The sequence below is a fragment of the Aphelocoma coerulescens genome, chromosome 3 (assembly GCF_041296385.1).
Source record: "Aphelocoma coerulescens isolate FSJ_1873_10779 chromosome 3, UR_Acoe_1.0, whole genome shotgun sequence".
NCBI classification, from domain to species: Eukaryota; Metazoa; Chordata; class Aves; order Passeriformes; family Corvidae; genus Aphelocoma; species Aphelocoma coerulescens.
In genome coordinates this window covers 114470625-114482893 of record NC_091016.1, presented here as the reverse complement: position 1 = coordinate 114482893, position 12269 = coordinate 114470625, and the positions used below count along the sequence as shown (strand labels likewise).

General features: G+C 39.1%; 1 protein-coding gene across 3 annotated transcripts in view; it reads left to right on the top strand.

Moving 5' to 3' along the window:
- The window catches only part of SMC6 (structural maintenance of chromosomes 6), a 40161-nt gene that overhangs the window by 9397 nt on the left and 18495 nt on the right, over window positions 1–12269 (top strand). For all 3 annotated transcript variants that reach the window (XM_069011623.1, XM_069011625.1, XM_069011624.1), the window contains exons 5-15: window positions 1283–1388; window positions 4934–5070; window positions 5632–5693; window positions 6546–6626; window positions 8259–8360; window positions 8524–8643; window positions 8733–8828; window positions 9960–10106; window positions 10470–10558; window positions 11066–11230; window positions 11934–12112. In XM_069011623.1, the coding sequence (XP_068867724.1) occupies window positions 1283–1388; window positions 4934–5070; window positions 5632–5693; window positions 6546–6626; window positions 8259–8360; window positions 8524–8643; window positions 8733–8828; window positions 9960–10106; window positions 10470–10558; window positions 11066–11230; window positions 11934–12112 (1284 nt within the window). The remainder of the gene's footprint in view (window positions 1–1282; window positions 1389–4933; window positions 5071–5631; window positions 5694–6545; window positions 6627–8258; window positions 8361–8523; window positions 8644–8732; window positions 8829–9959; window positions 10107–10469; window positions 10559–11065; window positions 11231–11933; window positions 12113–12269) is intronic.

Here is a 12269-nt window from a genome sequence, read left to right as displayed (position 1 = left end):
TGTCGTGTCCTGTCATATCCTGTCACATATCAGTCAGCATTACAGAGTACTGCAAAATGATAACCTTTAGCCCAGGCCCCAAAGGTGATAAACACCAAAACAGGGAGCGTGTGCTACAAGGAAGATGTTACATAATGCAGCTCTGAGAACCAGCACAACAACTCTGAGAGCAAATAAATCAGCATTGTGATCAGCAGCTATTAAATTAATATAATGAATGCTTATAGCAAGTTTGTTTTAATGGACTCTGGTCAGTTATCTCAACCCTTGGAGCCCCACACTGGGTGCTGGAAAGGACTGTTGTCATTTAATCCCTTTTGGCAACTAAATACTGTACAGCCACTCACTTCCCCGTGTGCCCCAATGGGATGGTAAGGAGAATCAGAAAAAGGTAAAATGCGTGATTTGGGGTAAGAACAGTTTAATAATTGAAATAAAATAAAATAATAATTATCATGAAAAGCAGAAGGAAAGAGAGGAGTAAAACACAGGAGAAACAAGTTATGCATAATAGAGTTGCTCACAACCAGCCCATCCCTGGCCAGCAATCAGTGGCTCCTGGACAACATCCCCCAGTTTATGCACTGGGCATGACATGCTATTGTATGGAATATCCCTTTGGCCAGTTTGGGTCAGCTCTCCTGGCCATGCTTCCTCCTGTCTTCTTTTGCACATCACTGGCAGAACATGAGACACTGATAAGTCCTACTTAGGAACAACCGTGTTACCAGCGTTATTCTCCTGCTGAACCCAAAACACAGACCTGTACAAGCTACTAGGAAGAAAAGGAACTCTATTCCAGCTAACCCAGGCCAGTGTGGCACATAGAAACTGTTACAGAAAAAGGATGTCGTACCTATTTATACGAGCTCACTTCCTCTGGAGAAAGAATTAAAAAAGTTAAACATAAATTTTGAAAGAGAGCTCAAAATAGATAGTTAGAGAAATGGTAATGTGTGATTGATTTTTTTTTGTTGTATACGTTTTCAGTATGCTTATAAAGAAGAGGAGATTCCTTCCTTCTGACCTAGAACGTTGTTGAATGCAAGTTGCTAAATAGAAATAACAGAAGTTTGGCTCAGCATGTTGGGTTTTTTTTAGGAAGAGCCTTGAAAATGACAGATACTTTTCTAGCATTATTGTTCTTTTATATGTTCAATAAGGACTGAATTTGGACTTCTAATGCATAAATATATAAGAAGTCAAAAAACTGTAATACAGGTGAACTGGAGTAAAAGTTACAATAGCTTCTCTTTAAACAAGTTGAATGCTTCAATTACAGGTGGAAAAAGTTCTGTATTAACTGCACTAATTGTTGGACTTGGTGGAAAAGCCACTGCAACTAACAGAGGCTCCTCATTAAAAATGTTTATTCAAAAAGGAGAGACGTAAGTAAAACTTTAAAGTGGCATTTGTAGTTCAGTGATTGTCATTCCGGTTAGCTGAGTTTTCTGTTCACTCTAATTTTCTGCCTCTTATGGGGTCCACTGGACTTGAATAAAAAGCATAACATTGAAGAGACCATATTTAAACAACATGCTCCCCTCACAAAAAAATCCCCAAACCCTGAAAACGAAAAGCCTTAGAAGTTTTACCAGTTATATACCATGATTTCTGAATGTTGTGGTTTAAAACCAACTGGACATTAAACTCCAAACAGCTTCTCTCTTTCCACTCCAGTAAGAGAGGGATAAAGGTAGAGATTATGGGTTGAGATAAAAATTTCCTGAATAAAGTCAGCAATGACATTAGGAAAACAAACACAGCAACAATACTAATAACAACAATGTATAAAAGAGGGTGATTACATGCAAAAATACTCACTGAGTCTGACTCAAGGTGGCTGCACCACAGCTTGATCCGTGCAGCTCCTAAGACAAAGAAGAAAATGGCGAATGGAAGTGTCCATGCCCATGTTGTGAAAAGAAGAAACAATGATGGGCAAATCATCTGCACCCACACTCCCTCCCCAAGCCCGAGACAAGAAAAACCATGATGCCCAACACCCATGGTGGGACTGGAGCCACCCCACTGCTTCCTTCAGTGCCTCCCTCGCTACCACTTTCCTGGGACAAAAGGAACAGAATGGTGGCAGTTCCAGTTTGTGTTCCCCTTCTCTTCCAGGTGAAGCTGTACCCCCAGTGATGATGTGTGAGGCATTGAGTAACAGCACTCACATGGCTCCTCACAGTAATGGCAAGAAAATTAATTCTGTCCCTTGAAACTGGGACACTGAACTAGCTAACACAGTGATATGTTCTCTGTATTGCCTGCTCTTGTGTCTTACTTCCACTCTGTCATTGGATATCTGACAGAAAGATGGAGTGCACTAGAAAAAAATTATAGGGAACTAGTTATCATTGTTTTGCAAGCAGTGAGATTAATTATTTTTCAGTCTTTCATTGAGGTGTCATGAGTGAATATACAATATAAAGACCTTGACCTATGGCTGGGAACTTAAACATGCAAGAAATGGATTCATGTCTGCTGTGAGAGTGGGGATAACATATTTAGAGAAACCAGTAAAAAGATAGGAGGTTTAGGAGTTTACATTTATGTTAAGTTGTTATTCAGAGTCCCAGGCTTTTACTTTCAGAGGTGCTTAGAGTAAAATGGTTGGCAGTACTTGCCTTATGTATATTAAGTTAATGTTTCAGCACTCACTTGAGAAACAGGAAGTTAGAATTTGGAACTGAAATCATATCTCCTCTCTTCTAGAAGAATCCCTTAAGCATTCTGCTATAGATTACTTTGGTTAGGCTGTAGAAGCCAGGCAACTGTTTTATACAGAACCCAGTTTGAAAAAAGGAGAACTACCAAAAAGCAGTTTGATTCTGCGATGTAGAAGGAGGGCATTCAGATGGGAAGGGAAGGTGGAGGAAATCTCTCACAAATATTTGCTGTTGGCTCATGATAAAGCTGACGCATAGGAGGGGCAAGCAGTCAGTGAATGGCAGCAGTGTCTCTGTCATGGTTGTGGAGAGAAGGGCTGGAGTTTCTGGCAATGTCTGATTCCATACCACCCACGTCATGGCACGGCCATGGTGTCAGCACGAGGAAGCTGGGGCCAAAAGTGGAACGGTCACCAGCTTTTGCGTTTGCTGGGCTTGAGACAGGGGATGTGTAGGTTTCAGGGTCAGCCTGGCAGACTCTGCCCCTCTCTGCCACTGGCAGTCTGTCTCAGTTTAGAGACAGGTTTAGGAGAAAACACTCTGGAATGAGTGTCTCTTCTAAAGAGAAGGACTTCAGTAATCCCTTGTCCCAGTGAGAAAAATGAATACCAGTGGGTGAAAGTGAAAAAAAACCTGTTTGTTAACAAAGTGCCCACATGGCACTAAAAAAAATTGAATAAATACTAGATATTGAACTTTGAGAACCTTAACCCACACACACACATACACAACCCACCCACAGCAGAACAAAAAAACCTCAAAATGCCAGGGGAGGAAATAAACAGGCTGGCCATGTGGCAAAGGGGGGACAAAATGGTGGCTGGCTTTTGTCTCAGGGCAGGGAAAAAAAGATTTCATGCAGCAGCTCATTCAAAACAGATGGGAACCAGTTGAACCTCTGCCATTGGTCTCTTCCTCACACCAGGTGAAGCTGGTGGATTTTGGTGTCCTTTATCTTGTTGGTTCAGCTTTTCCTGAGGTCTCAGGCTGGCCAGAGTGGTCCCTGCTGGCCTCAGTGATTATCTGATGTCGTACCAAAACCAAGCCAAAACAGTTCAAGAATAAAAACAACAAAAAAACCACCAGAGGATTGCTGCTTCAGTCCAGGGAAAGGTAGAGGGGGAGAAAAAAGGAAACTTCTTGCTTAATCTACTAAAAATCTACTTAATCTACGAGTTAGCTAAGCATGAAAGTAACCACCAATCTCCCTGCACTGAGCACGCCAGGAGTGAGACTTTGAACCAAGGCCGTGTAGGAGGCTGCAAGGCTCCCGGCCCTCCCCTGGACCCACCTTAAAGATGCAGCAGCCATTTCTGGGCATAAAGCAGACGATCAGGAATAGAGTGTCATCATAAAATCACCCCAAGACACAGTCCCTTTCCTGTTCCTCCGAGCCACGGCTTTTCTGGTTTGGTGCTGAAAGACAGCGCTGGCAAGCCCGAGATGCCACTTGGAGAAGAAGAAAAGCGAGGGAACAGCAGTGGCACAGAGTGGAGCCCAGCCAAGCTGTGTGGAGCCCCAGCCACAGCCGCCAGGACTGCGGCAGCCACCGGAGCCACCGCAGCCGCTGCAGCAGCCGTGCAGCACCACCGCTGCCGGAACCGCCGCGCACTCCAGTCCTGCTCTTGCACAGTCAGGCTCAGGAAAAGGGTCCCCTGACCTGTTTCAGAGACCTGTCAGGTCTCACCAGCTTTTGTTTTTCCATTATTTTCGGGCTAGGGAAGGGGAAAGTTAAGCCATGAGCATCCCAGACATAGGTGCTGTTATTTTCTCATGCACCACATGGCCCAGCAAGGGACCAGTTGCCGTTTTGTGTTTGTCGGGAAACCATGCCAGGCACTGTCTTGGGGAAGCATTTTTGTTTGTTTGGTGGTAAATACCCTTCTGTGGGTAAAGCCCTCTGTTTTGTACACTCTTATTAATATTGTTTTGGTTTTGAGATTTTGCAGTAAATTGGGATTCCTTTTTATAATCTCTCCTATTGATTCCTCCACTGTGGGAAGGGGGTGGAGAAAAAAAGGTAGCTTGAGTGGGTTTACTTTTCCTGCTGGGTTTTAAACCAGCAAAGTGTCTAATGCTGTTTTGGCTCAAACCAGATAAATACGTGTTCTTCTGACTGGTACAATGACTGACTTGCATTTGTGACCTTTAGGACACATGACAATTTGTATGGAAAATTAAAATGTTCTGATTTTTGTTGTTGTTTATAGATTTGAAATTAATTTCAGTTTTCTTTTTTATTATTTTTGGGGTTTTTTTAGTTCTGCAGATATTTCCATAACTTTGCGGAACCAAGGCAGAGATGCATTTAAACCAGAATCATACGGTGCCTCTATTACTGTGAATCAGCACATTAATCAGGATGGAAGCAGAACTTACAAACTGAAAAGCAAATGTGGTTGGTGGTAGTTTGCTTTGTTCTCAGTCTTAGAAGTTCTCTAAACGTGTTCATGGCTTTGAATGACTTGGTGTTAGTAAAGTTATTTCATAAAATCATTCAAGGATGATGATGATGATGTGCATTTTTTTGTCTTTATCCCAGACTAAGAACGTTTTAGTCTGTTGAAAGCATTATGTATTTATTGATATGTATTATTTAGCATGTCAGGTTTTACATTATGTATTTGTTTTTACTAAAATCTGCTTGTGTGATGAGGCTGAACATAGTTTTTAGTCTTTTTTGAGGTTTATTGAATTTGCTGATATATCTAAATTCTGTCACAGGGGGTTTATGAGTCAAAGAAGGACTTCAATTAGAAGTCTTCATGTTCAAATGCAAATACATTGAAAAAATAATGAAGAAAACCTCTAACCAGTGTTTCTCATTTAGGACTAAGTCTGTTACAAAAATATAAAAATCTCATTTTTTACATTTTCCTCATTGAACAAAAGAGTGGGGCATTGTATGCCTCTTTACTTTCAATCTATTGATATTGTTCCTTTCTTTTTTTACCACTAGGGGCCATAATTTCTTCAAAGAAAGAGGAACTCATAGGAATACTGGATCACTTTAATATACAGGTAGTTTTTGTAGTGTTTAAATTCTGTGCAATTTAAGAAGATATTGGCATGTGGTATTCTTGAATTAAAAAGAAATGTGCCATTCCTTAAAGGAGAGAGTTTTACGTCTTCTAAGTTATTTAAATCAAATGCATCAGCAAAAGGAAAATTGAAATTTGTACCTCATACAATGCAGAATAGGATTCTGTCCCAGACAGATAAGTGTATGCTGTCATCTGTGATCTGTGAGTCGTGTGTCCTGTTGATAAAAGTCTTGACATATATGGGTTTCTTTTGTATCTGGAGAGTTTTTTCTGCTCATTATTTCAGGTCTAGCTGTTTCAGAAATTTGAATGTGATTTTACTACTAAGTGATCAATAAAAGATCAGGTAGTGCATGTGAAGTTTAAAATATTCAACATACTTAGAGTGTCAAATAATATAAACTTTGGTTAGTATGTATTGATTTTATTTTGTGACAATGTCTGTAAGAATATATGGGTCAATTCATTGCATTTATTGCAATACTTTGATACAACAAGAATTTCTAATGCTGATTTTTTTAAATAAATGGAACTTACAGGTACTGTTTTTAAAGCAGTCACATATCCTCCTGGAAGCAGTTCCTTTGTTGTCCTTGCTGTGGTTCTGTTATGTAGTTGATATAATTGGATTTTTAAGTTTTATGTTTGTTACTGGTTTTGTTTGTTATGTTTTGGTTTTTTTGAAGATGTGAGAGAATTAGAAAGTTTGATTTCTGAACCTTAGCTTAGTACTAAGTTGCAAGACTGGAAAAGAGTGCTTACTTTCATGGATTTGCATTTACATGGTAAGTTGTAATTAAAATAAAATGAAAATGATTTCTTTTTGCAGGTAGATAATCCTGTGTCTGTTTTAACCCAAGAGATGAGTAAACAGTTTTTACAGACTAAAAATGAAGGCGACAAGTACAAGGTAAGAAAAACAATTTAACATAGTCAGAAAACATGGAAGTACTTATTTTTAGAGTATTTGGAAAAAAAAAAATCAAATTCCTTAATTTTAATAACCTGTTTTAGGCTAACTCAAGTAAGCAGGTAAATACTGCACAGCCACACGCTCACTTCCCTTCTGTGCTGCCCCCAAGCTTGGGATGGGCGAATGGGAAATGAAGAGTAAAAGTAAAAAAGAAATTAGAGGAATGAGATAAAAATTGTTTAAAAACTGAAGGGAAAGCTGGAAGGAGGGAGAAAGAAAGTGAAACTAAGAGATGCAGAGGCAATCACTCACCACCTCCATTGCTAGACTGACTCCCAACCAGTTCCGAATAAAAAGGTGGCTAATCCCCCTAAACCCTCTCTTACCTGTTTTTATTTCTGAGCATGACTGCTGGTTTGGGCTGGGTTAGAGTAAATTTTCTTCATGGCAGCTTATATAGGATTATGTTGTGTATTTGTGCTGAAAACAGTATTGATAATGTGGAGATATTTTCATTACTGTTTTGTAACTGCTGAGCAGGGCTTACACAGAGTCAAGGCTTTTTCTGCTTCTTTTTCCACCCCACCAGCAAGGAGACTGGGGGTGCACAGGGAGCTGGGAGGGGTCACATCCAGGACAGATGACCCCAGCTGACAGAAGGGATATATCACAGTCCATATGGCATCATCCTCAGCATATAGAGCTGGGGGAAAAAGAAGGAATTTGGGGACTTCTTTAGTGATGCATTTGTCTTCCTAAGTCACTGTTAGGCATGATGAGGCCCTGCTTTCCTGGGGATGGCTGAACACTTGTCTGCCCCAGGAAGTGATGAATGAATTCCTTGGTTTGCTTGGCTTGTGTGTGCTGCTTTTGCTTTATTAAACTGTTTTTATCTCAACCCGTGTGTTTCCTTGCTTTTACTTTTCTGATTCTCTTCCCTATCTGTTATGATCCAGTTTTAAGGTTCTTAGAAATGCCTCTGCCCAAATTAAGGTGCAAATGAGACCATATGCCAGTGACAATAGTAAGGGTTTTATTTGATGGTAAATACGAGAGAGAGAGAGAGAGAGAGAGACAGAGACAGAAAGAAAGACAGAAAGAAAGAAAGAAGTAGAAAATTGGTGGGGGGGATAGAAAGAGTGACAGGGACAGAAGGAAACTATAAGGAAACTATCACCACTCTGTGGATCCCAGCGATGTTGGTTGATCCTCTCCAGCTGGTCTCTCGGTGGTGAAGGTCCCCCCCGAAGGCACAGAGTCCCATGGGTGTGCATGCTCAGGCTGGGTGGGCACGTCTGGCCATGTCCCCCAGGGGTAGGGGTCAGTCTCTCACAGCAGACTGGGTCAGACATTATAAGTTCCTGGGAGCAGAAAGTGTTTCTGATAAGCTGGAGAGAAGCAGAGCCCAGCTTCTGTTTGTCAAGGCTGGGGCCTAACAAACATTTCGAATATCACATTGTGGCCCAGGGAGGGGTGGAAGTTGTACCACCACAACCTGACCAGTTTTTCACTTTGGGTATCATTCAGCATGCAGAGGTGTTGGGGTGAATGGTCTTTCTGTCATAATTATTCAAAGTCCACTTAGATAAGGTGCTAATCTCATATCTGCATCTTTTTATTCCTTTTTAGTTTTTTATGAAGGCAACTCAGCTGGAACAAATGAAAGAAGATTATTCATTTATTGGGAAAACTAAAAAAAATACCCGTGTTCAGATAGAACAAGGGGAAGAGGTATGTAAAAATTTAAGGAATTCTTAGAACAGATCTGAGCACTGAAGGAAGTATAGGAGTTAAACTGCATAGTTTTGGTTTTATTAAGTCTCAGTGGCATTAAATTTCAAAAAACCCAAATCTTTCCAAAATTTCATATTGAACCCCTGTTTTCTTTTTTAAGCGTCTTGAAGAACTTAAGCAGGTTTATTTGGAAAAGAAGGAAATTTTCAAAAGCATTGCATTTGTGAATGACATGCAAAGTCGTCTCAAAGATTTGAAACATCAGATGGCGTGGGCAGTGGTAAATGTCTTACTAAAATATGTTTGTTCATATGAAATGTACTTCATTCCCAGTCTGCTGTGGACATGCTAATATAGGCTTCTCTTTAGGTGAGTGAGATGGAAAAAGAAATAGAGCTGCTTAAAGAAGGTGTCAAAGCTGAAGAAGGAAATACAGAGTTCCTTCAGAAGGTAGAAGAATGGCAGGTATGTATATAGGCTAAACTATGTATCACTCTAGTTGTAGTCACCCCCCAAGTCAGAGATCTGTCCTGTAGGTTTTCTTCGGTATCATTGACTTTAGAAAAGATCAATAATTTCAGCAGACCTCTGGAAGTTTTGGGATAGTTCTTAAGACTTCTGTAGGTAGCAAGAAAGAATAATTTTGTCATACATTCAGAGTTGCATAGGAAAGATTTTTTGCCGAGTAACAGTCATCATTATTTTGAATCTAGACTCACAGAATAGTTTGGGTTGGAAGAGGCCTTAAAGATCATCCAGTTCCAGCCTCCCTGCTGTGGGCAGGGACACCTTCCACTGGATCAGACTACTCAAAGCCCCATCCCACCTGGCACTGAACACTCCAGGGATGAGGAGGCATCAACAGCTTGTCTGGGCAACCTGTGCCAGTGCCTCACCACCCTCACAGGAAAGAATTCATTCCATGTATCTAACCTAATTTCCCCTCCTTCAGTTTAAACCCATTATTCCCTGTCCTATCAGTACAGATAATGAAGAATCCCTCTCCAGCTTCCTTGTAGGCTCCCCTTCAGATACTGGAAGGCTGCTGTGAGGTCTTTGTGTGACCTTCACTTCTCCAGGCTGAACAGCCCCAAAACTTTTCAATCCATTAAAACTCCTCCAAACTTCCTTTGTTAGCACTCATTTTCGTTTTTTAAAATATGTTTTTATGGCTTTTTTTCTTTCTTTTAAGAAATACTTGTTTTGCAATTGAGGCATTTTTGCTTTATGATCAACATGTCTATGTAGAGATGAAGGAACATTGTCCAGATGCTGATTTCACTTCTTTTGATATCGTAGTACTTGGCCCTATTGTATTAAGAGTCCTGTGTTTGAGTAAACATTGAGATAGAAAAAAAAGGTTGCTAATTCACAGATTTGGTAGTCTGTTGATTTCCTGAAAATGAACATTTATGAGTTTTAGCATATCCATAGTGGCAGTGACTTGCTTTATTTTTTTAAACCCAACAAAACTCCCAACAACTGAGACATGTCAGATGGATCCTTTTGAGAGATATTTGTCCTGTAACATTAAGAGGTTTTGGAGAAAATTTTGTTCTGTTACTACTTGTGTATCATTTTGTTTTTTCACCAAAGGTAAAAGTGAATGAAGCAGAAAAAAAGTACAAAGCAATACAAGACAAATTGATAACCGTAAGTGAAGAAGCACAAGCCCTTCATCCTCAGTGTATTTCTTTGAAAGCTGAAGTGCAGGCAAAAAGAAAAGCAGTCAATGAAACTGAGGTAGGCAAAAAAAACCTTTCAAAGTTCATACCAATTTAAGGCTTTAAACTTGTCCATGTTCTACCCATCTGTACTTCTACACCTGTATCTTGGCTTTTTGAGTCCATAGTGGAGTTCAAAACAGTGCAATTTCCTGCCCGTCTGGAAGTAGTGTCTGTTTGGGGGCCTGGCATTTATATCTTTACTTAGTTACTAAACGGTGTTAAGTTTGAGCTTAGGTTAAAGTAAATACATTTATGTAATTATTGTAAATCCAGTTATGTTTCTCTGGTTTGGTGCAGTTCAGTATTTGCTCAAAACTGTAGTTCTTTTGGAAATGATTTCTTCTGTTTTTTAAACTAATGTATCCTGTTTTCTTCATAGATAGTTTATAATCGTTCCAAAACAGAGTTGAAACGTCTGGGAAAAGACAATGAACAGCTATGTAAACGAATTGAAGAACTGAAAAGCTGGTAAATACAGATACAGTGATTATGGTGTATGTTTATTAAGGTGCAGGTAAAAAAGAAGTGAGCTTTTCTGATTAATGAGAAAACCTGCAGTAATAGAAAATATTTATTTAGTCTTTAGCAGGGCCAGTTAAATATTTGAATATTTCTGATCCGCATCTTTGCATACCAAGATTTTGGCTAGAATGTAAAGAGGCAATTGGGTAGCAAAAGTGTGGTTTTTTTTTTTTTGTGATAACAGACATTCTCTATCTTCCATGATAGTGCAAACCAAATATGTCTTAAACTTAATGCAATAGGAATGTAACTGGGAAGAGTTACATGTGATTAGAAAATATTAAAAGAGAAAATAAAATGGGCATTATTGTTATGTAGATCTTGCAAGTTAACAGAATCGTAAATGTAACTGATGTGTAAATCTTCAGATAATAAAGTGTGTAAATAATAAAGTTCATGTCACTTGTGAATCATCAGTATGGTTTTAAAACGTGGAAATATGTTCTTTTCTAGTGCTAATCAAGCTTCAGAACCTGAAAAATTGGAAAGACAAAGGAGAATTGCATACTTAAGGGAACAGTTAAAGGCATTCCATGATGAAGAAATAATGATTGATCAGCAGGTGGATCAGTTTCAGCAGGCTATATCTAAGTGTAGGGAAGAACATTCTAGACTCAGGTAAGTTATGCTTTTTGAATGTAATTGTTTACCTCTGTTTCAGGTTAGAGAGAATCCCTTCTTGTATGTATCGCTTCTTATGTACCTGTGATCCCTGAGGTATTAGGCTCCAGTTTCTTCTTCACATGATAGATACACTTAGGAGTAATTATTGATTCTATAGTTGAGGCAGATTCACAGAGGTTTTGAGGCAAAGTGGTTCAAATACCAATTTAGCCCATACCCAAGATAGAAAAACAAAGGACACTGACTTCGAGTTGGAAACCTGAACAGTGATTACTGGAGGGGATTATGGCAATATCATTTATTGTCTTAAAGAATTTGAGAATTCTTCCTTATTGCGCCTGATGTATTAGTTTAAATGCCTTTTATCAATTACTGTAACTAATGCTTACTGTGTGTTTTGTTGAAGATCTTTGAAGACAAGAAATTGAAGCACATAATTAGAAATAAAATAAATTTACTATAATTTGTTAGAAATAAAGAAGTCTTGTAAAACTGTTGCAAAGTAGTAATTTTCTCTCTTGGTTTTTTGTCTTATGTTTCTTGAAACTATAAAAATATTGCATGTGTGTACCTAGCTTTTTATTGAACTACTGACATATTGATACACTGTGCTATTAGTAACTGAAAAACAAGGCTTTATAACTATTTTAGTGCACTTAAGGCTCTATAACTACTGAAAAAAAATCTTTTATCTTAGGAGAGAAAACAGTGATGTGCAACAAGCACTGGATGCCAAGCAGAAACAGCTGAGAGACCTGAAAGACAGTAAAACAAATACTTTGAAAAGATTTGGACCCCATATACCAGCATTTCTTGAAGCAATTGAAGTGGCCCATAAGCAAGGACGCTTTAAAAAGAAACCTCTTGGACCTTTAGGTAGGAATAACTGCTGAAACATATTTTCTCATGGGATTATTTTGTATGGCTGCTAATGTAAATAGTGGTCTTTTAGGAAAACTTTGTTCTTTAAGGAGCTTCAGATGTACTTTTTTCTTCTGTACTTCCTGGACTATAGGTTTTATCCTGGTGGGTT